General features: G+C 37.7%; 1 protein-coding gene and 2 long non-coding RNA genes across 4 annotated transcripts in view; 1 reads left to right on the top strand and 2 right to left on the bottom strand.

Moving 5' to 3' along the window:
- LOC139779912 (fatty acid synthase-like) overlaps positions 1 to 24913 on the bottom strand; it is a 65172-nt gene that overhangs the window by 25695 nt on the left and 14564 nt on the right. The window contains exons 5-10 of one of the 2 annotated variants that reach the window (XM_071718407.1): positions 17957 to 18375; positions 9782 to 10075; positions 9488 to 9692; positions 9254 to 9414; positions 8550 to 8867; positions 7085 to 7584 (exon numbers count right to left, since the gene is read on the bottom strand). In XM_071718407.1, coding sequence (XP_071574508.1) covers positions 7085 to 7584; positions 8550 to 8867; positions 9254 to 9414; positions 9488 to 9692; positions 9782 to 10075; positions 17957 to 18375 — 1897 coding nt within the window. The remainder of the gene's footprint in view (positions 1 to 7084; positions 7585 to 8549; positions 8868 to 9253; positions 9415 to 9487; positions 9693 to 9781; positions 10076 to 17956; positions 18376 to 24913) is intronic. The other variant, XM_071718409.1, reaches the window with a different exon arrangement.
- On the bottom strand, positions 18622 to 20257 carry LOC139779927 (uncharacterized). Its single transcript, XR_011720057.1, has 2 exons — positions 20038 to 20257; positions 18622 to 19987 (listed from the first exon to the last, which is right to left on the bottom strand). It is a non-coding gene; the product is annotated as an uncharacterized lncRNA (long non-coding RNA).
- On the top strand, positions 20306 to 22937 carry LOC139779925 (uncharacterized). Its single transcript, XR_011720055.1, has 3 exons — positions 20306 to 20599; positions 21087 to 21312; positions 22131 to 22937. It is a non-coding gene; the product is annotated as an uncharacterized lncRNA (long non-coding RNA).

Raw genomic sequence — 24913 nt, 5'->3', positions numbered from 1 at the left:
TCTAGTGGTGATTCGAGCGAAGATGATGTTACAAGAACTCTGGCTGCTCAATATAGGATGGTACGATTCACTTACGCCGGAGATGCAGGAACGGTGGACGACCTTTCGAAACCAACTACAAGAGCTCAACCAGCTCTCCATTCCGAGATGGCTAGGGTTCACACAAAGCGAAGCTTCAGTCGAAATACACGGCTTCTCAGAAACTTCCCAATTGGCGATGGCTGCTGCCGTCTACTTACGGACTCCCACCAGAAACGGAGAATTTTCGGTTCAGCTAGTTTGTTCCAAGACTAGAGTCGCGCCAATTAAACGACTTACCATCCCTCGTCTTGAACTCACCGCCGCACTACTCTTGGTTTGTCTCGTAGAACACTCCTCGAAGGTGCTTGAGATCTCGAATGCTCCTGTATATTTGTTGACAGATTTATCTGTGGCCCTCTCACTTGGATAACTTCACTTCCATCGCGCTGGACGGATTTCGTCCGAAACCGAGTTTCTGCTATACAAGAAGCGCTACCAACAGGGTTGTGGCGTTTTGTGCCCGGAAAGGAAAATCCTGCGGATTGCGCATCGCGCGGCTTAAGGCCGAATCAACTGCGTCATCACAAACTCTGGTGGAAGGGCCCAAGGTAGCTGTTTGCGCAACAAACTTCATGGCCTCAAACCGACCAGAAACCCGCGCCAGAGGCTGATCTGAAAGAGAGACCTGGACAATCCATGGTTGCAGTCGCTTAACGACCATCACATTGGGAGTTGCTAGATAAGTATTCCTCTCTCATGAAACTATTACGAGTCACTGCGACTTGTCGTAGGTTTGTCTCATGTTTGAAACGGATACCACAATCTTCGTTGAACCACCCACTCACGCCAATGGAGGTCGAAGAGAGTCGTCTTTACTGGGCGCGGATCGTACAACAGATGTGGTTTTCCAACAAAATTCGATTCTCTCACGGGGGGAATTATTGCCACGTTCTAACCCGCTCGTACGACTCACTCCATTCATAGATCGATATGGATTGCTTCGAGTCGGAGGACGACTCCACAATGCTCAAATAGACACTGAGGCCAAACACCTAATCATATTGCCCAGAAGATCATCACTAACCACGCTTCTTGTAGATGACGCCCATCGAAGAACTCTTCATGGAGGCACCCAAGTAACCTTAGGGTTAATCCGCAGATCCTGGGGAGAAGATCATGGGGGGGGGGAGAGCCCCCATTTGATTCTTCATCTTGAAATGTGGACGCTGCACAAGATATCGCACAGAGAGAGCGAAGTTGATGGACCAGTTGCCGACACCTCGAGTAACTCCCGCTCGACCGTTTCTCAATTCTGGATTGGACTACGCAGGCCCCGTCACGCTGAAAACTTGGAGAGGTCGGGCTGCCTGCACGTATAAAGGTTATTTAGCCATCTTCGTTTGTCTTGTCACGTCTGCTGTTCACATTGAAGTTGTCACGGATTACACAACGGAAGCTTCCATCGCCGCCTACAAACGATTCACAGGAAGAAGGGGCATATGTGCTACGAACCAGAGTGATTGCGGGACTAATTTTGTGGGCGCTGATGCAGCACTGCGACAACGATTTGACTCTTCATTTAAAGAGTTGCGTGACCTCGCTACACTTCTAGCTAATGACGGTACTAGATGGAACTTTAACCCACCGTCAGCCCCCCATTTCGGAGGAAAATGGGAGGTAGCCGTAAAGTCCACAAAATTCCATCTGATTAGAGTCTTAGGGGACACTGTCTTAACCTACGAAGAGCTGATTACCATCATCGTGCAAATTGAAGCCGTGTTAAACTCGAGACCGCTCTGTCCATTATTCGATGACGCCAGCGACTATTCTGCCTTGACACCAGAACATTTTCTAATTGGAGAAGCACTTACGACTATTCCGGAGCCGGATTTATCGACGGTTTCGATATCCAGACTATCACGATGGCAGCTGTTGAAACAAAAGATGGAGGGCTTCTGGACTAGGTGGTCCACTGAGTGTCTTCAGCGTTATCAGGCTGTTTCGAAGTGGTATCATCCTTCCAACGAGATTGAGGAAGAATCTCTAGTTTTGATGATTGACGAACGCTACCCCTCTGCAAAATAGCCCTTAGCTAGAGTTACGCAGCTACACCCGGGTCCAGACGACCTGACCAGGTTGTTACTCTAAGAACCGCTACATCAACGTACAAACGACCAATTGCTAAGGTCTGCATACTGCCGGTCGACCCGGAACCCTGCAATTCGACAACGCTGTCGTCGAAGGGGGGAATATGTATCGGAATTGATAAGCGAGCGGCCGGAGTTACCGACGCTGGCTCTAGCGGGGACTAGAGACCGGCCACGCTAGACCCCTTATCGAACGAGAAGAGGTGGCGCGGAGGCGCGAGTTGATTGAGCGAACGTAAAGGAAGTGACGTGCAGAAAAAGAGAGCGCGAAGCGTACGTTTTGCAACGAAGAAAAAGGCTGCGAGAACGAAGAAAAGCTGTGCGAAGTGATCAAAAAGATGAGAAGTGTAAAGCCGATTCTACAATACGTCGCAAACGATGGCAACTGCTAGTTGAAAAGTGTTAATTCTGATTGCCGATTGCCAGTTATTGTCGCCAAAAAAGTTAAACGTTCGCTAACTCTCTTTTGACAACCGCAATTGACAAGCGCGATGTGGAAATAACACTTTTCAACTAGCAGTTGCTATCGTTTGCAACGTATTGTAAAACCGGCTTAAGCCTCCGGTGCGACAAAAGTAGAACCAACGGGTGCGACGAACGAGAGAGAGAGAGAGAGAGGGGGAGGGGGAGGGGTGGGAGAGGGAGAGGGAGAGGGAGAGAGAAAGGGAGAGGGGAGAGAGAGATTGATTGATTGATTGATTAATCGTCATTTATTATACGCTCTGGGACACATCCCCTAAAGCGTTAAGACATTATACCTAAAAATTTACACATGTTTCCAAAGAGCATGAACAATGAATGAAACACAATAAGAAGAAACAATGAGAAAGAATAGAGTAGAATAGATAAGAGAATAGAAGTAATAGATTACATAGCTTATGAATATTGTATCAGATTGAGTACATGAGATATATCGCAGGTATGCCAAGATTACGATTTTGACTGCAGAAGCAAGTGCTTGTGGAATTTACTCCTGAAATCGCTAATAGATGAGGCATTGCGGATGTCTGAAGGAATGTCATTCCACAGTTCGGCGGCTAAGGAGCAGAAGGAACTCTTAAAAAATTCCGTGCGGCACAGAGAAAGACTAAGAGAGCTGCACGGGGACCTTGTATCGTGCAAGGCTGAAACACTCTTAAACACGAAGTTACTGTATATAACGTGCGGTTTTTTCCTCCGTAAGACAGAGAAGGTCAAATTCCCCACGAAGTACAAACGTCTATCTAAGTAAGGTGATATATGCTCATCCCATTTAGCTTTGAAAATGAAACGGACACACTTGTTGAAGGCTCTTTGCAAACGAAGGTCTTGCTCTCCAGTGATGTTGGTTTGGACCGTGCAGTATTAGTCGAACAAAGGAAAGATGAGAGAGAGAGAGAGAGAGAGAGAGAGAGAGAGAGAGAGAGAGAGAGAGAGAGAGAGAGAGAGAGAGAGAGAGAGAGAGAGAGAGAGATTTATTATGCCCAAGCAAGGCTAAAGGGCAAAAAAGTAATATAGCAGTTACAATAATATGGTAATTACATACTATAGCAGTTATAACAATATAGCACTTACAAGATGTTAAAGACAGAAGTCGATGTGAGTTTGATAGAAGTACAGTACTGTAATTACAAAGCATAATACAAAGATACACATGATGTAAACAAAAGCGAAATATTACAGACAGAAGTTAATGTGAGTATGATAGAAATACAGTACTGTAATTACAAAGCATGTGCATGCTCTCTCTCATAAGGCGAGCAAAAAATGATCCAGCATACAAACAATTGATAGGATGTTGAGTATGACGCAATAAAATATAACCAATTTCAATAATATATACACTATAAAATTAAGAACTAACGCAACTTAATAAGTATAATGAAAATAGAATATGATAAAAAGCAAGTGATACTAAGCAAACTAAACAGTGTATATAAAACTAAGAACTAGAGCGCGTCGCAATCTTCAAACTATAAAAACGAAGAAAGCACTAGAAGCCTTATACCAAAAACTGATGTTATCCAATTCCACGCGCAAGTAAGTCGATATGTCCACAAAGAAAATTAGCGTTATTGAGCAATACGGATAAGAAAATTTACATGTTGCATTATGCCGAACGATAGACAAGCTTGGTAAGATCAGTATCGGAATCGATATGGATAACAGGTTCACCATCGGAATATTTAACACATATCTGGCCATTCCTTACCCAGACATACTTATACGACTTCTCCTTAGCAATACTCTTAGCCCGTTGTAATATGTCATAAGTGCTCTTGGATAACAACTCATTGACGTAAATGTTACGATCCGAGTTGCCACCGCATACGTCTTTCCTTTTGAGTACACCTTTTGCCCGCTTTTTAGAAATAACAATATCGCGAACGGCACTCGAGGCCAAGGTGACAATAATCGAGCTAGAAGATGTAGCAATTGTGGAAGTCGCTGACAGCGCTTTCTTAACAGCTCTAACGCCAAGAATATGGCATGACAAGTTCGGAACGTCCAATGCCTCTAGTACATTTTTGGCAAGCTCGGATGGAGCAACAGACAACGTCGATGGTAAACCTGAAATGATTAACTCATTTCCACTATGAGATCCCTGAAATGACTGAGCAGATTTCAAGTCTTGGATTTCACGAATAAGTATCGCATTATCTTGCTCCAATTTAGCTATGCGCTGACTATTTTGAACGACAGTGTCAGCAAGACGATTCAAGTGATTAAGTTTATCACTTAGTTCTTTGTTAGTACGTTGCTGACCGTCCATAAAAGCGGAAAACTTCGCAATCAATCCACGCAAAAGATCATTGGTAGAGTCATGTATAGTGTCATGCATAGTGTCATGCGTAGTGGAATGCGTACGTGCACCGCCGAGTGAGGCATCAACGTTAGATACTATATCACAATGATCTGAGGAAAGTACACGGCGATCCTCTCTCGGAGTACCCGGCATATTTAGTAATTTACAACAAGCACTAGCAGACTTAGTTCAAACGTAAGCTTTGACACAACCCGGATGAAATGCTCTATGACACTCAGCACATGAAACAGATTCACCAGCAATCCGTTTAGTACACTTAACACACGTACGCTGCATGTGTTATCTACAATCGCTTAATCACTTAAAAGTAGAGTTCTGTAGTATCGATCCGCGATCGGAGTGTTCCGTATAGAATATAGATCACAAGAAATATCGCAGAGTCAGCAGTCACTTAGATAGCACGTGTTCAGAAAATAGCATGTAGATAGGGAAGATCGGCAACGATAGGCGCATGCGCAGCTGAGATCAACGTCTTCCACAGGAACAGCCAAGAATTAGGTTAGAACAAGCGATAATATTTGCCACATAAATGCTTCTAATTAGGTAGCAAGCACCAGAAAGATAATGATAGCACGTGACAAGCAACAAAAAACCTGCTAATACCTGCAACAAAATGGCCCGAAGGCGGCTTACGGCAGAAAACAGATTCACTTAAAGCAGGAGCAAAGAGAATAGACAAGCAATGATACTCAGAGAGAGAGAGAGAGAGAGAGAGAGAGAGAGAGAGAGAGAGGGAGAGAGGGAGAGAGGGAGAGAGGGAGAGAGAGAGAGAGAGAGAGAGAGAGAGAGAGAGAGAGAGAGAGAGAGAGAGAGAGAGAGAGAGAGAGAGAGAGAGAGAGAGAGAGAGAGAGAGAGAGAGAGAGAGAGAGAGAGAGAGAGAGAGAGAGAGAGAGAGAGAGAGAGAGAGAGAGAGAGAGAGAGAGAGAGAGCGTGTGCGGCGGAACGAAAGGCGCAAAGAGGAGAGGTTAAAGTAAGTTGACAAATTTCTTGAACCCGCGTATTACCTTAAGCGCGAGTTTTGGCGATAATACGGTGGCCCAACGGGGCGAGGGGAGCGGTTGCCTAACAGGGCGAGATTACCAGGGCGCCAAGCGCAAAAGCGATGAACCAGAGACTGTTTTTCTTTTTGATTTTTAGCTTAAACCACGGCGTATTGAACCAGATAACTGGAAAATCATACAAAGTAAAATAATCATTGGAAATAATGAGAACAAAAATTGTTAAACTTTCAATTATCTTCATCTAAACTCATGTCTGAAGAACAATTAATGCAGGTAAACTCGCGATTAGACGTGCGCACACATTTGTCATGAGCCATACGGCTACATGACAAGCATTGTTTGTTATTGGGAGCCGACGAAACGACGTGGTGTCGACTTTGTTCCGGACGTCATTTTTCACTTTTGTCACTCCAAAAACAAAAAAAAACAAAAACGTGAAAAAATAAAGTAAAAAATAAAAATAAAAAGTAAAAAACAAAAAAGTAAGAAAAAACCAAAAATAAATAAATAAAAAACAAAAAAGATGGGACTAGAAACTCGCTACGTCCTCGTCGTTAGTTCTGGGTAATGCTAAAAGCGAGATTTTACTTGCAATTCTATTCGGAATATTCGGACCTGCCTATAGTACATTGGACATCACACAAATTTTTCTATTTTTTACCATATTTGACTACAATTTTAAATTTTGTTGTTGTCAACATACTCGTAATCAGCTACCCAAAGAACCTTCTAACTAGTTTATTGAAAAATATGTAAAAATCGTAAAAAAAAAACTAAGTAGAGAAAGGTGACATATGGGTATGTCACTATGCCGCAAAGGGATGAATATATACACTATATATACTGTTCAAAAGTTTGGAAGCATTACCTTCGTAAGAAAAACAACAGTAGTGCATATAAAATTCTTTACATAAAATTTTTCCTTGGAAAATGATTAGAAACTAATACTATGTTCAATAGTGACAACACACAGTAAAGTTTCTCATGACACCACTATTGTTTTTCTTAAGAAAGTAATGCTTCCAAACTTTTGAACGATAGGTAGTGCATATATTTTTTTTCTTATGTAGGTAACATCTTTATTGCGAAATTCAAATAATATCTTGTACCTGATCGATGGGGAAATCATAGGAGTTCCTCGACTAACAGGAAATTCCACTGGCGGGTATAAATTAGCAATTTTCGGCTGTAAGCCACAGTTATAGAGCCTTCCAATTTCTTGCAAAATTACATCGATATTTTGTTCAGTGCGTCGACTCAATACAACGTTCGTCACTTCTGGATGCAAAGATTCTTTTAGAACGTGCTGCAGAACGGCGTGTGGCGCGATTTCGATGGTAACTGCGTTACTTGGAATTAGATGCGTTGTTTGTTCAAAGAGAACGGTACTTAATATACTATGTGTATGATAGTCCGCCGATGACAATTTTGACGCTGAGGTGAACCATTCGGTGCGAGGTATGGAAGTGCTGACCCACTTTGGACTCCGTTTCTTTGGCCGTGATATTACTTTGTTTAAATTAAGCAAAAGTTGAATTTCCACAGATTCGAGATGAGAACTGTGATACGGTACGTTGCAGTGTATCTCTTTCACGTGAATATTATTAATCTGACAATACAAAAGTACAAAGAAGCATGTTAAAAAACTGTCGATTTTGGTCCCCAAGCGTAAAGTAAATAGACCTTGAAAAATCATTGTTTGAGTCCTCAAATGACAGGAAATAACAATCGTTTGTCCGAGAAGACTGGGAATATTGCTAGAATGGCTTAAATACAGTAAAAAATGACATTATCCACACATGTAATAGTAATAATTAAAGCCATATGATTCTAATCAGAATTGTGAGTACATTCTGCATGTAAAAATCGCGAACTACTTTAGCACTAAAACCAGGATGGTTCCACTACATGGAAGTACAGTCTACTTAGCATCTCTTGACAGAGATCAGGACTCCACAGTTCGTCACTCCTACGGTATTTATAGTGACTCCAAACCCTTTCTGTCGTGTGTGTGTGTGTGTGTGTGTGTGTGTGTGTGCGCGTGCAATACTCACACACACACACACACACACACACACACATACGACAGAGTGGGTTTGGAGTCACTATAAATACCATAGAAGTGACGAACTGTGGAGTCCTGATCTCTGTCAATTAAGAGATGCTAAGTAGACTGTACTTCCATGTAGTAGAACCATCCTGGTTAGTGCTAAAGTAGTTCGCGATCTTTACATGCAGAATGTACTCACAATAATTCTAATTAGAATCATATGGTTTTAATTATTACGTGTGTGGATAATGTCATTTTTTACTGTATTTAAGCCATTCTAGCAATGTTCCCACCACTTCTCAGACAAACGATTGTTATTTCCTGTTATTTAAGGACCCAAACAATGATTTTTCAAGGTCTATTTACTTTACGCTTGGGGGCCAAAATTGACACTTTTTTAACATGCTCCTTTAATATATGCAGGTATGGCAAATTATAGCTTAAATTTAAGAATTCGATATTTTGAAGATTATTAAGCGAAGTTTTCCATCCACTTATGAGATACGAGAGCTATTCAATTCTACCTGTAATTTTTTCATAAATTCTTGCACGGATTCTGTGGGCCCACTCACAACGTTACAGTTCTCGCTGTTGCGGCATATTATTTCAATATCTACTGGACACATGTTTTTGAGGCACTTGTAATCAAGACTGACAGTTGCCATAGAGCTACGAATTATTTTTCCTTCAGCACACGCCAAACCAATAAAATATGCTGATAAAATGGCTTGTTCAGTAGTGAGACATCCATCGGCATACGCGCAACCAAGTTCACTAGCAGAGTGACTAATCATATAATCCGGAATAATTCCTAATGATGTTAGGAGATCTACTAAACCGATCTACAAATTTATACAAATAATTTTATAATTGAATTACTTTGAAGAATTTATTTCTAATAAAGCAATAAAGTGCGATAAAATAAATATACTTATATAATATGTAACAAAAGGCTCATAAGATTAAAAATCAATCAAAGAAAAGGAGCGTCGAGCCGTAACAAGGTGTTAGTGTTAAAAGTTCTGTATTAATTCAAATAATAATAACAAACGTTTCGGACCTTTATCGGACCATCTTCAGTGTCGCAAAAACTTAAGTCAAAATCGGATACTTATATAAGATAATTCTAATACGATGAATCGACATAGAAAGAATTTAAATTAATTGCTTTATCAATAAACATAGTATATATGACACTATTTTATGACTTTGAAGTATAATATTTTACCTGAATAGCGACAATGCCAACAAACGCATGCAACGCGTCTTCGCACACTTTTTCGTCTGTCTTCGTCAAAATATCCGTGACACTTATATCATATGGTTTTAAAGTGACATCGCACATTCTTATAGCATTTGCAAAGACGCGAAATTTTAATAAGTTTCGACCTGATTTTAATTAAAAATTTATATCATTGTTTAAATGCTACTATAAATAAAGTATGGAATATCAAATACATACCCATTCCTGGCCATTGCGAGCCTAAAGCAGAAAATATAAACCAAACAGGTCTTTTCGCATTCTCACAATATTGAATTTCCTTCATTGAATCTTGTTCCAAGGTATTCAGTATAGTGAATCCTCTCCATCGATGACCATCTATACTGTCCGCATGGACATCGTGTAGTAAACGAATATATTCTATATTTATCAAACGATTAGCGACCTACGATCAAACATTTTTTTAGATAAAACGTACAACAATGTTTAATTACTCAAATAAATGTTGAGATTGCTTTCGGAATGTCTACTAACGTCGTTTAAAAACAACTTCACTGATTCTTTAGTACTCCCAGATAATATTACAAGTCTTGACAAGCCATCACTTGGTGTTCCATTGTTAACTTTTGGTTTGATGTTCCACTTTAATAACGCGTGAACATTAGATCCCCCGAAACCAAAAGAATTGATACCTATGTAACCGTTTTTAAGTGGTATTGATTCTTTGACGACACGAACAGTTCCATTTTTTAAGGCATCTATATCAGTTCGTGGTGATGTAAAATTAATATTTGGTGGAACAAAGCCAGTTTCGAATGCTATTATTACCTTTAAAAACCAATAACAATTTTAAAATATAAATACGAATTAATTTTTTAGATATTAACTCATATGGAGGAAGAGGGGGCAAGACGAGACCCTCTGTATCACGTGATTCAAATCACGTGAATGCACACCAGTTACAATCGAGCATACGCGTTAGATGTGTCGCATTCGTCGCCGACACTACCGACAGTGACCAGTAGCCCAAGAGCTGGTGATCAAATTTACTAAGAGGTACCTATTTCGTTAAAGCTGAAAGGCTGTAAAACGACATTTCTCCCCTATCTGAAAAAATTGAGGATCTGGTTGGCCAACATCGGACAGGAGCGCACTCCTAAATTTTCGAAGTTGTAGAAAATTAAACCGGAAGAAATATGCAGCGTAAAGGTTCAAATTTTAACACATAAAATTTTATACCTTTTTAAGTACATAAAAAATATTGCCAATAAAAAATATTGCCGTTCTGGTCGGTCTTAACTTAAAGAAAGGCGATCATAAAGTTGCACTATTAGGGGTGGTATTTAATGTGTTTCGTTAAGGCTGAAATTTTTACATATTTCTGATACTATCAAAGTAATATATGTGGAAAGCCAGGCCGATCTAATGTTAATAAGAGGGTGGTAAGTGTATTCTACGTGAGTGCGACAGAGAGAAGATTATGTAAACGCGTGCGTGGAAGAGAGAGAGCGTATATAGAAGGCCTATCGATGCGTCATAAATATATCAATGCGTTATAAGATATTTTAACAACTATCAATGCTTGTTTTTAATATTTTTATATATTTTATACTGTATACAGGGTTTCGATTTAATCTGTCCAGGCCGATATCTCCGAAACTATCAAAGCTAGGCGAAAAATTAAAAAAGGTTCCTCATCAATGGCTTTACTTCAAGATAATTTTCCGCACGATAAAACCGTAACCTTTTGTATTGGATTTCAAGGAGGGAAGAAGGACTAATTTTTTAAAATAGAAACCCTCTACAAAAATAACACCAATTAATAGGGCTTGAAAAGACGAATCCAACGACTTATATTTTTATATGCTTATCATGAAAATTATGGCCTCTGTAAATTTTTGAAAATATAGCTTGCGAAGGATAGAGGACACAGGGGCTAGTTGGTACATAGGGCAAGTTGGTACACAGTAATTATTGTAAAAGTGACAAAAGATAATATTGCATAAAAAATATAATATTTCCGCAAAAACATTGCGATAATATTTCAATTAGTTATTTTAGGCTGAGTAGCGTATTTTCACAAATAGAAAATATTTTTAGTTTTGTACAGCCGAAAATAAAATAAATCAGTGATATATTAAATGTTATATTATTTATAAATCTGGTCATTATATCATAATTCTAACTGCTTCTTTAAAATCTTTACTTTAAACGTAATAACTTTCAGTTATGTTAATGTCTTAAAACATTTTTTGGCTTAAGCTAGAATCAAAATATCTAAATATGGCAGGTCGGGGCTAGTTGTAACAGGGTAGGTTGTCACAGTTTTCTACTTATAATTTCGACCAACTCCGTCAATGTAACATAACCCCGGCGCAACAGCGACAGATATTTTAAACTTATGTAAGATTTCATCGTTAACGTCTCTTATTACGTATCAGTTACATTATATCTATATTATAATTTTACACACTCAACAATGTAAATGTGACTTAACACATGTTGTTACACGTTGTAATTTCTCTTTATCAAATATGTTATACTTTGAAAACTGTATCTTTTACAACTTAATCCAGTACTGTAACAACTTATCTCACATATGAGGCTAGTTGTTACAAATCGCTTTATAATTGGTGCAACAAAATTAATTAGGTTAGGTTAGGTTATGTTAGGTAGTCCAACAATGAACCAGTAGTACTATGAATCATTGCGATATTTCATCCCAGATAGCCAAATGCTGTGAGTTTGCTGCCATGTACTGCTAACAAGCAGCTTGTCGTTAATGCAACTAATTTTGACAAACTCGGGACAAGGTGAGACAGCATTAGGCTTGTCGTGTTGAACTCATATGAATTATATTTCTATTAACAGCAAATTGATTGCAACGTGACAGCATCAATTTGTGAGGAATTTGTGACAATTTTATATTGTCAACACTTCGTTAGCAACGAGATACAATTAAAAAACTTCATAGCTGGATGACATATACACAATAACGGATAGAAATCATTATATATGTGTTGTTGCCGTCACGTTTGCATCATGATGCGGAACTATGGATGTGTAGTAGACGTCCGTGGAAAGTTACATGGATGTCTAATGGAGGTTTTTAATCTCCATGATGGACGTCTAGTGGACGTCTATTAGAGCTTTTTGTTCTGTGTGGGTAGGAATGCCGCGGGCTTTGACCATAACATATATTTTATAGATATATTTATTTAAAATTGAAAGAAAGCCAAGTAATGCATTATAAGTTCATATATGTTTCAAATTCGCGCACTTTTTGCATGCGCGCGTGGAAACTGAGCATGCGCATGTGACCACGGGGCATGTTCATGTCGTCGATATGGCAGCATAAAGGCTATAATACACAAAATGCATAGCGTAGCATAAGCATAGCACAAGACCGCTGGACCAATGAGCATCCAGCATAATGTCGCCATATTAATTTACGTAAGATGCTCATTGGTCCAGCGGTCTTATGCTATGCTTATGCGACGTTATGCATTTTGTGTGTGACGGTCTTAAAGGCCATCGCACACAAAATGCATAGCTTAGCATAAGCGTAGCATAAGACCGCTAAAGCGGGGAGCACACACTTCTGCATAACGCATAATGCGTAAGCATAAAAAAATTGATTGGTCTATTTTCTTATGCACATGTGTATGGACCAATCAATTTTCTTATGCTTACGCATTATGCGTTATGCAGAAGTGTGTGCTCTCCGCTTAAACCAATAAGCATCCAGCATAATGTCACCATATTATTAATTTACATAAGATGCTCATTGGTCCAGCAGTCTTATGCTATGCTTATGCAGCCTATGCAATTTTGTGTGCGATAGCCTTAACCTGAATAATCGTCAACTTTAAGGCTGAAGTCACATGACATGTATTTTCCGCGTAACGCGTAAACGCGTAACCAATTAGAAGCGTTTTGCATTTTCGGTTATGCATATTCGCGCTTCTGATTGGTTACGCGATACGCGTTACACGGAAAATATCAGTCCATGTGACCGCACCTTAAAGCTGGATTCAGATAGGACGCGTCAAGCAGCGAGCAGCAACCAATCAGCGAGGCGATATTTTCTACGCCACTGCTGATATCACCTCGCTGATTGGGTTGCTGCTCGCTGCTTGACGCGTCCTGTCTGAATCCAGCTTAACGATTAATTATCTCGCTTCGTGAGGCAGAGCGACACTTTTTTTGCCAGATTCTTTCGTTTCGTGCAAAAACGCGTCGATTAATTGAGCATAATTTCATCGATATTTGAGGTAAAGCCCTTAAACTGTATAATTACCAAATAATTTTTAGTATTAATATATAAATTACTTCCTTTAGCACTGACACAAACTTGCATTATATGTATATTATATACACGTTTCAAATTCGCACACCTTTTGCTTGCGCATGTGGCCACGGAGTTGTGACGAAGCACATACAGATTTCGCCTTTTTTATCGAAACCGTGATCCAACAAACGTTTTAATTAGTTTATTCTGGACCAGCAAACGATTCCGCATCGATTGAACCCGTTTTGAAACAAAAACTGTAAAGAATTCTATATTTATCGGCTATATTAACACTAAAAATTATTTTTGTGTTTACACAAAACCTATTAACTAACAAATGTTTAAATTAGTCTAACAATCGCTTACAAACGATTAACAAACGATTCGTAAAAAAAAATGTTTTAAGTCAAACTTGTCCGGCTAACTTCATTGAGGTCTGGCAGTCCATGGTTATATAATCAAAAGTCTGGCCAACTTGTCAGTTCTGGCAAAATTCTGCGAGAGAGAAGGATATACGTTTGTATCGCTTTCTCTTTCTGTTTCTCTTGCTTTTGCCAAGAAATGGCAAACCAATCAAAAGTCGTTACTCTATGACCAGACTCAGATTAGAGGGACTAATAATAAATTATATAGCGCACTAATTACACAGTATAACCAGTATGTTCACTCAACCCGTTTTTGTGGTTTGCGCCGATCCGTACTGCGCATCGCCATTATTTTGGTTGGGACCAATCAGAGGATTTTTGTATGTGTGGTAGTGCAAAGTCGGTGTGACGCCAGAGATGCTAAGTGATTTTCGTACATTTGAGGTGAAATATTGGAAAATCAGTGTGACGCGCAGAAACGCTTGTATATTGGGGAAAATTTTGGATACTTTTGATAAGATTTTCCAAGCCGAATAAAAGCAGAAGTTATAACCTTGAAAACCGGGGCTTCTTTAACTGTTGATACGGCGATGGTCCAACCAAATAATGGCGGAAAATCGGAAACCAAAAGATCAAAGGTGCCGACAGAGAACATATTGGTTGTAGTGTGCTAATTACTACACCTAGAGTCCCTATATAAGAGTCTGGACAGACTTTTAAAGTGCAACAATACGGCGTGGATATTATGTATATACTCAGACAGCACAAAATATTTATGAGATAATTAATAGTGAAAAGAGCTCACTCCTCACCGATTTCGTTGAACTTAGACTTAATCGACGCGTTTTTGCACAAAACGACCGAATCTGGCAGAAAAAAGTGTCGCTCTGCCCCGCGAAGCGAGATATTAACAGTTAAAGTTGACGACTATCAGATTATGAAACCTAGCTGTCATATATATACTGGCCTAGTTTACACCGATCACTTGATACGCGTATTAAATAGTAAATAACTAGTAAATTAGTTTGATTATTGGCTGATCAGCTCAAATATACTATTTGATATGCGTATCAAGAGATCGGTGTAAACTAGGTCACTGACGAGATACAAACTACATTTACACGGCCCGATTTACGCCAAAGTTATAACATCGATGTTATAACTACTGACGTTAAATGCCATGTAAACGCTCTTTTACGACGAAGTTATCACATCGATGTAATAATATAGAATAGAGACTACGAACATGCTCCGCGACCACATGCGCATGCTCCGTGGCCGCACGCGCATGCAAAAGAAGGTCATGTGATAACTGTCTGCTTGGTAAGTAACACAATTTCAAATGTTGATTCTCTTTTATTAATCTCACAAGTCATCTGAGTTAACAACCCAGCGAAAACAACCTAGTCAAAGTGATGTCAAATTGCCATCAAATTTATGAGGGGTATGATGTCAAAAAGAGTGCAGATCATTTGATGACAAAGTGATGGCATCATGACTGCAAAACGTCCCACACCTTGATGGTGATTATGACTGTCATTTTGATGTCTGTTTGATGTCAAAGTAAATAATTCCCTCTATAGTAATAAATGCAAGACTAAAATCAAATTAAAACTAAATTATATTAAATAAGAGATAAAATAAACCCAGGTAGCAAACACAAGTCATTTTGACGTCAAATACTAGTCATGTTTGTACAAATGACGTCAAATGACCAAAAAGCGACTATGTCTTTAAAAATGACATTATACTGACGTTATTCCATAACATTATTATGACGTCTATTTTTAGTCATTTTTGGTTAGGTTAGTCTATGACATCGGCGACTAATAATGGACGTTTATAAGACGTCATTTCTTAGACCATCTAAAGACGTCATTTTAAAGACGTCTTAAAGTCGTCCAAATAAGATCTTTTTGTAATATAACTATTTTTACTTCTTAATATTGTTTAATAAAGTAATAATAAAATAAAAACCACAAAATTAACTGCAATATGTTTGTTTAGCAACTTTATGATTGAAGTGGCGAATTTATGGTATAAGTGGATGTAGTTGCGTGTGATTATAGTTTTATGATAACTATTTCACACAGTGTTATAGCTATCAAGAAGAGTATCATTACAAGATTTTTGAACACTTTAAAGATGTACCTGTTATAGACAAGTACAGTTAATAAGGAAGCATCAGGGTGAGAAGATCGTCACTGTCCACTGGATCATCGAAGTCAAGCGACTCGGACGCGGTACTGTACTAGGATGGGTGACCGCCTTGAGAGCGGCTATACGCACATGGCATGTAACGAAACAGTTAAAAAAGTTTTTTTTTCTTAGATAAAGAAAAAGAACATTTTTTTATAAACGTTTATCAAGTAGACATTTTAACATTTTAATTTCATAAAAAACATTTCTAGAAACCGGTATGTCGTACAATGGACCTATTTTTGCCGTCAATAAGACGTCAGAAAATGACGTCAATTGTCTGTGACATTAGACCGTCATTTTAACGTCATTATGCCGCCAGTTAGTGACGTCAGGAATGGTCAGTAAAGGACCAAAATTTGACGTCAAAATGACTTGTGTTTGCTACCTGGGAAGACAAAAATGTATTACATAAGTAATATTCAAATGGCTTCGCGGATTAAAATTCAGTATGAAGAATAGGGCAAAAAAACCGTAACATCTAAAAACTGTATATAAAGAAATTATTGCGAATAATATTACCTCAGTTAGGATTTGAACCTGGAACTTTCCTTATTCCGTGAAAGATGTCGTACCAATTCGACCACTGAGGCATGTGGTAATATTTATCGCAATGTACCATTATTATTTTACCACATGCCTCAGTGGTCTCGATTTAATTGGGGGGTGGGGGGGGTGGGAGGAGATTTGTCGGCGCGCAGTTTACCATGGTTGGAATAATACTTGTCTATTAAAAATAATAAAACACGAACATTCTGTTACGGCTTTCCTTGCCCTATTCTTCATACTGAGTATTACATAAAGGTTTTTTTATTCAAATTTAAACTATATAATGTTCTTAAAGTTGGCAGGTAACTTTAAATCACATGGCAGGTCAAATGTAAACCAACTTAGTTAACATAATAAACTAAAAACTTTTTAAAAACATTTTTGCTACACACACACACACACACACACACACACACACACACACACACACACACATATATATATATATATATATATATATACCCAGATAGCAAAGCGTGTCTGAGCAAAATCGCGCAAACCTGTGATTGCTTATGATGCTGGCAACTTGTACATTTGCTTCTATTGATTTCGAGTAATTTAATATTTGAAGCAACACGCAGACAACATTGGATATATGTATTGCCAGCAATTTGTCGACAAGAAACAGCGTCAAATTTATTTCGCGTTGCTAGCAATATATGACAGCATTGTGTGATCTTATGAATTATTACAGCAACAGCTCGAATTTTGAATCTGTTAAATGGGTGACAATTTTAGACCGCAGCATAAGTTACCAACAAGCTGCTGGCAAGTTGTTATACAAAATTGTTATATCGTGAAGGCATCAACTTGCCGACAAATGCGGACTCAGTTGCCACAATTCTGATAGCAATATACATACTATGTTGTCGACAACATGCCAGCAACAATGCAGACACGTTGCTATCTGGGTATGTACCAGCGATAAAATCGAATTTAATAAAAGGTTTTTGCGATATTTTAATAAATCTTTGAGTTCGAGTGCGATAGAGTGTCAAACAATTCTCACGTAAAATGATCTCTCTCTCTCTCTCTCTCTCTCTCTCTCTCTCTCTCTCTCTCTCTCTCTCTCTCTCTCTCTCTCTCTCTCTCTCTCTCTCTCTCTCTCTCTCTCTCTCTCTCTCTCTCTCTCTCTCTCTCTCTCTCTCTCTTCTCTCTCTCTCTCTCCTCTCTCTCTCTCTCTCTCTCTGTGTGTGTGTGTGTGTGTGTGTGTGTGTGTGTTTGTGTGTGTGTGCATGTGTGCGCGATAAAAATAAAATTAAATTTAAAAATAAAATATATAAACGTGAAAATCATTTGTTTTACCTTAGCGATCTGAGAAAAACCACTTGCTGCTTCAGCATGACCAAGATTGGATTTTACAGAGCCGATCATTAATGGAGTTTTTCTATTCTTACACAAAGCATTATGAATAGCATTGATTTCCTGAGGATCGCCGACCTTGGTGGCGGTACCATGTGTTTCAATGTAATCTAAGCAAGATGTCGGTATTCCGCACTCATTGTAAAATTCCATTAGCAAAGTACTTTGCACAAGCATCGATGGATATGTTATTCCTTCTTCTTTGTAACCATCGCTGTTTGTCTTAATATGCGGACATATAGCATAAATTCTTTTCGCATTCTTTGCTTTTTGGAGGTATATCACTCCCATTGTTTCGCTACGTGAATAACCGTTTGCAGCGACATCGAAAGGTCTGCAGTAACCATTAGGTGACAAAACACCTAAAAGATAAAAAATATGTATCCCGGGAAAAAGGAATTAGATCTGCCGAGATATGATCGTATTTAATTTATCAGATCTGACCAGATCTGCAAATTGTCTCTATCTGGCTAGATCTGAACAGATATAACCAGATTTGACAAGATATAATTTGATTTGTCGAGATATAATTATTTACCGAATGTATCCAGATCAGATATAATTAAAAATCATAAAGGGGTGTAAAATGATATAAAACCATAAACATATCGATTCAATTCAAGTGTGTCACTTTATTACAAGCGTGGATTCCGATACATCTGATATAAATTGTACTGTGCGCGTGATTTATGGCCGTTTTTATACCACCGTTTGTCATATTTTAAATACGAGAAACGGATCTCATCGGATGTCATATATCGGATGATCCGACATTTGAATATAATCAGTAAATAACAGCAATATAAGCAATAGGGTATCCTTAAAGTCCCGGAACGGTCAAATATCTCGAAAAATATGGAAGATACGTTTTAGACAAAAGTTGTAGGGTTTGAAAAGATCTATTGACATTATCACCATGTGTCGTTAAGGTCAAGTCAGGGTCACTTTGAATTTTTTAATTTAGACCCTCGACATGTGACATTTTTAAATCTATGTGAAGCTAGCACCCCCACCACTAAAAAAAAAAATTTGGACCTATGGCATAATTAAGTGCTAATTATGTGCTAATTCATTGCTCTAATTGCGAATTTTGTGCTCATACCAATTTGCAGGAAATAAATAGCAAAAGTGGGGGTGCTGGCTTTACGTGAAGCTAGCACCCCGGACTCCTGAAAAACAAGTATAGAATACCGTAAACAAAAAAATCGATATACCAGAATTTTGTGCTTTCAAAATATCCCAATCCGGAATTTGGTGCTCGTTGTTTAACATAAGAAAATCCATAAAAAGTGTGGTCACGCTAAGAGTAAAGTATATTAGTAAATGTCCCAGTGGCCGGACGTTTAAGCATAATTTGTCACAAATAATACAATTTATAATATTAGAAAGATCTTTAATATAAATAATTTGTATTTATTCGAAAACTTAAGATTCTCTTAAACAGGGAAAAATTATTTCAACTCACATATATCAATTATTAATTAAATATTTACATAAGTAATGGAGCATGTCAATGTACCAGTGGCCGGACAGCTGAAATAGGTTATGACCTAGTATCCGGACATAACTTGTCCCAGTGTCCGACCAATTCGAAAATTAGCATGTTGATGAAAAATATTGTTCTAAATAGATATTTAATGACAAAAAACAGTTCTAAATTGATGTTTATATATTTAACGATATATTTTATTCTTGTCAATTGCATGATATAGGGCATTTAACTTACAAGTTAAATAAAGTTTTTAACTACAGTGAACAGGCAGATAAAAAATCGAATAATTGAGCAAAATAATATAATTAGTTAAAGTTTAATTGTTCCTTCATCACCGGAAAGCCTCTTTCACTGACATAAAAAATCCAGCTAAGCTCATCATGAGGTAATGAAAAATAAATTTTGACTTTGATTATGGTCCCACACAACACGCATGTCATAATGACGTTGTAAGAGACGTCTTAAAAGAGACGTCTCTATGACTTGTCAGAAATACGTCTGTATGACGTCATAAGAAAAACGTCTTTCAGACTTTGTTAGAAATACGTCTTTATGACGTCATAAAAAAAACCGTCTTTCAGACTTTGTTAGAAATACGTCTGTACGACGTCTTAGAAAAAACGTCTTTCAGACTTTGTTAGAAACACGTCTGTATGACGTCTTACAATATGGCGCATAAGGCGTGCTATTTGATTGGCTTAGAATGAGGTCACGTGACTAGCGCCTGCATGCGCCGGCACGCGCCGGGCTTTTGCGACGTTATAATATACGTATCGCAACGTGGAGTGTCGTGGAGACGATGGTCTCACATTTATTTCGACCCGCAGGGAGGATTGATTCGCCGCGCAATCCTTTGGGCTTAACGAACCCACGGACCCGAGTTTAATAGTGGCGGACTGCAATAACAGTGATATATGTGCTGTACGATCTTTCGGAATTCTGCTATGGCGTAACGGTGAAAACGCGCGAGGATGAGTAGAATCGTGAGGCCCGCGGGCCCCTGTAGGGGTGGCCTGTACGTCGTCGAGGGCAAGGTGTGCCTCCTGGTGACGGCAATGCGGCGAGGTGCCCGATGGTCGTCATACTCTCACCAGGTTAGTGGATCTTTTTTCATCACCTGTACGAACTATTCTCGCGAATAAGACGATTATCGTCAGTGTTTTGGGCACGTACATATCTGTTATTGTTCCTAATCAAACAGGTTGTAGAAATTGTTTGGTAGGCGCTCCAAATTTGACAATGAAGCAGTAGAGACAATTCGCAAAAGATCTTAGGTTGCAACTACATCTATCGTAATGTTTACCGTAAGCGGTCGTAACGCTCGTCGTACTCGCTATCGTAAGCTCATCGTATGAGTTGAGCTTGAACTCTTTACAATAATTACAATTACGACGCTTGTCTGGCGTTACAACATAACCTGTCAGCTTTCTCGACGTGCGTAGAAAAATGTGTTTATAGATATATTGGCATAGATATACGGTTTACGACGACTTTATTGCTTACGACCACGATCAAAGCGTTACGATAGATGTAGTTGTAGCCTTAAAGATTTGTTCTCTAATTGTGTAATTTAATTTTCAGGACGACGACCAGGATACTCTCATGAAGGGCTTGAGTACCTTGAAGGAGGTGTTAAATGAGCACCGAGATCTATCCCAATTGGACCCGCAGTCTTTCTCACTCCCTTTCTGGAAATCATTAGATCTGAAGAAACTACAGGACCTGTGACTAGTCTAGCGCTATCTGCCGTTAATAAGATAATTTCTTATGGTCTCGTTGGTTAGCCTCGTTTATACGATAATAAAAGGTATTTTTTATGTTCTTGATACTTTAATATACAGGGTGTCATCTAATTTGCTCTCTTTACCATTTACACAGCGATATTTCTTATCCAAAAATTGAGTTAAAAAGTCCTGAGCCATTTTTTCTATAGTTTAGTAAAATAGCGTACACTGACTCATACTACCAGGCGCGCAGCTCACTAATGTACGGCTGCCTAAAGGATAGCACTGAGTAAATTGACTTTACTCAATAGTTACTATTTTACTAAGCATTATAGAAAAAAATGGTTCAGGACTTTTTGACTCAATTTTTAATAAAAAATATTGCTGTGTAAATAGTAGGGGCACGAATTAGGTAACACCCTGCATACATGACAAATATATGCTTAAAATTTTCAAAATATTCAACCATTGGTTTTGGTCAATTAGAACTGTTATGATATTTTGACCATAAGTTTTGATCCTTCTTAATAGATATAACTTTGAAACTATACCCATAAAATGATACATGCACGCGATTAATTAATCAAACTTGTAGAATACTCAGGAAACTTTTTCTTTACTTTAATGATCAATAAGTAGCCTTAAAATTAATGTAATAGAATCATATATTTCTTAAAACATAGTTAACGTGTAATATATTAATTTAAATTTATAGCTATCATATCAAGTTTGTAGCTATTTATTAATTGTTGGAGCAAAAAAGAAATTTAATAGATTGCTAATGTAATTTTATGGATGTATATTTACATTGCAACGTATATCGTAAGATTTTCTTGCATATGTATTTTCTTACTTCTAAATAATGTCATTAATTAATTAATAATATTACAAACTGTTGCAGAATATGTTGCGGATAAAAAAGGCTGCACTTTACAAGATGTAGGAAAGGTGATTCAGGAGTGGCTACGGCATGCTACCGACCGAATGAAGTATAACTCCAAGAAATCATAAATATCTTATATAATTCGTTAACATCGATAAAAATAAGTTACATCGATAAAAATAAGCTACTTAAGAAAAATTGTAACGAGGAAAGGGAAAAAGTGCGTTGCCGGTTGCAACGGGGAGATATAAGAAAGAAAGAAAGAGAATGAACTTTGTACTTGTGAAATGATACTTACCGGCTTGCGCGATTGGATATTCGCGAAGCTCTCAGATCGAAAACGAGCTTATGTACCTACTCGTACGTTGTTATTACAATACATAACAGCGTAATTTTATCAGATATTAAAGTTCTATTTAGTCTCTATAATTAAGTCTGCGTAAACATAAGAGGTATTTCATCACGATGTTATGCAAACGCACGACGCGTAGATCTGTTTGTTTTAGCTGCACTTCTAGTTTCTGCGTTCAAAATGAAATAACTATATATTTATACATACATTCATATATATAAATTCTGCAAAGGGATATCTTCTATAAAAAAGCTACGGAGTTTAAAAAGAAAAATTTGGTGCTGTTGCTTTTTCACGAAATAATGAAATAATAAAATATAATTTGTTAAGACAAACATAATATAAAAAAGTTACAATTACTACATATCTATTATTAAACATAATATAACTTCTATATATATATATATATAATGGCGCCGCTGTACACATGTATGTATCTAAAAATAAAAATAAAAAAAAAATAAAATTGAAAACGTCTCAAAATTATTAAATAAGACGATTTTAATACGTCTTAAAATAACGTATAAACGACGTCTTAATCCATTGTATTAAAGACGTCCTAATCCATTGTATTAAAGACGTCATAATCCATTGTATTAAAGACGTCATAAATCGGGACATAAAGCGTCGTCTACAATGGCAGCAGGAGTATGCAGTAAGACGTAAGCAGTAAGCTATTGACCAACCACAGTCAATTATTCTTGAATTGTAATAATCCCATTAGTCAATAAGTTACTGTTTACGTCTTACTGTATACTCCTGCTGCCATTGTAGACGACGCTTAAGACGTCCTAAAGACGTGAAAACTACGTCTTTCTGAAACCTTTTTAAGACGTCTAAGGGATTTTATGACGTCTTTCAAACGTCTTTATGACGTCATAATGTTATCTGGGGTAACAATATAGCTATTATATATGAATTAATAATTAACTTATTTCAAATTTTCACATTTGTAAATGAAGATAAATTGTCGATGAGTACTCTCTAAATCTGAATCAGTAAAAAGTAACTGAAGTGGCATATTTTAGACAGTTTAGACTGATATCAGTGAATAGTCACTGATGCGGTCAATGACTATTCACTGATATCAGTTTGTTATTTCAGTTACTTTTTATTGATTCAGATTTACAGAGTAGTTTTAAAAGGTCTCACATGCAATTAAATGCCTTTAAAAACATGTAATTATTACACTTACCACACAAATCTATTGATTACAACAGGCGACACTGCATGTCCTAACCTCTCATTTTTTGACAAGTTGCGTTCGCACATGCGTCCGGCGATTGGGACCACTGATACTTTTAATGCACCAGTATCCGGACACTTAAAAATATCGTTTTAATTGTTATTTTTAGGATGAATTTCGTCAAAACGAGTTTCTAACTAATTTTTAAAATTAGATAATTGATTATTTATTTACATATATAATTAAATATTCAATTTTCATACTATTAGCTACATGCTTACGCTTAACGAATCTGTTAACGATTGGCCATCATTTTGACAAACAACAGACACGTGCTCATTTAATCAAGTTTTTTAAATACAAAAATTTTAAATTAGGTTTACTTCTTTTTCCCCAATTAATTGTTAAATATTAAAGTTTTTTTTTACAATAATTATTTTTTTTATTTTTAATTGTTCAAATAAATAGTAAGTATTTTTCGCCAATGTGGTCGGACACTGGGACATGTCCGGCCACTGGGACGTTTACCTTAACGCAATTAGTTGCCGGGTCAAATTTGGTCTTAAAATAACACTAAAATTATGTGCTTCTAAAATATCCCAATCTGGAATTTGGTGCTTGTTGTTTAACATAAAAAAATCCATAAATAGTGTGGGCACGACAAGAGTAAAGTACATTAACGCAATTAGTTGCCGGGTCGAATTTGGTCTTAAAATAACACTAAAATTATGTGCTTTTAAAATATGCAAATCCGGAATTTGGTGCTCATTGTTTAACTTAAGGAGGTTCGGTGTCTTCATCGGGGGGAGTAGTGGGACGCGGGGGTTCTGGCAACAGCGCACTAGCGTTTGAAGTAGTGGAAGTGAAGGGGATTGCTCTGATTGGTCGCCGCGTGTATAGTGCGTGGCGTGCGTGCTGCTGCTCACGACCGTGGCAGTCTAGCAGACGAAAAATCTAGCAATTTATGCTTTAATAATTAATTTTTCTACGAAATGTGCGGTAACCTTCCCCTTTCTTTCACTCATTTATTTGTAAATTATTAAGTTACATGTGCATATTTTTTTTCCTTATTATTTGCATTTTTTCTTGCACTTATTTCATTCTAAAGGTGTGCAAAATGTCATTTTCCATAAGAACCTATGCTAAAAAGTACAATTTTTGGAGTAGATTTTTTTTGAAAACGGGACGGTGAAAAATTCCCCAAAAATTCACATAATTCTATTTTGCATTCCAGAACAACATATTAAAATTTCATGAAATTGG

The sequence above is a fragment of the Temnothorax nylanderi genome, unplaced genomic scaffold (genome assembly GCF_030848795.1).
Source record: "Temnothorax nylanderi isolate EJ_2023f unplaced genomic scaffold, tnyl_v1.0 TNYL_tig0250_pilon, whole genome shotgun sequence".
In the NCBI taxonomy this organism is placed as follows: domain Eukaryota; kingdom Metazoa; phylum Arthropoda; class Insecta; order Hymenoptera; family Formicidae; genus Temnothorax; species Temnothorax nylanderi.
This window is presented reverse-complemented; position numbering and strand designations above follow the sequence as displayed.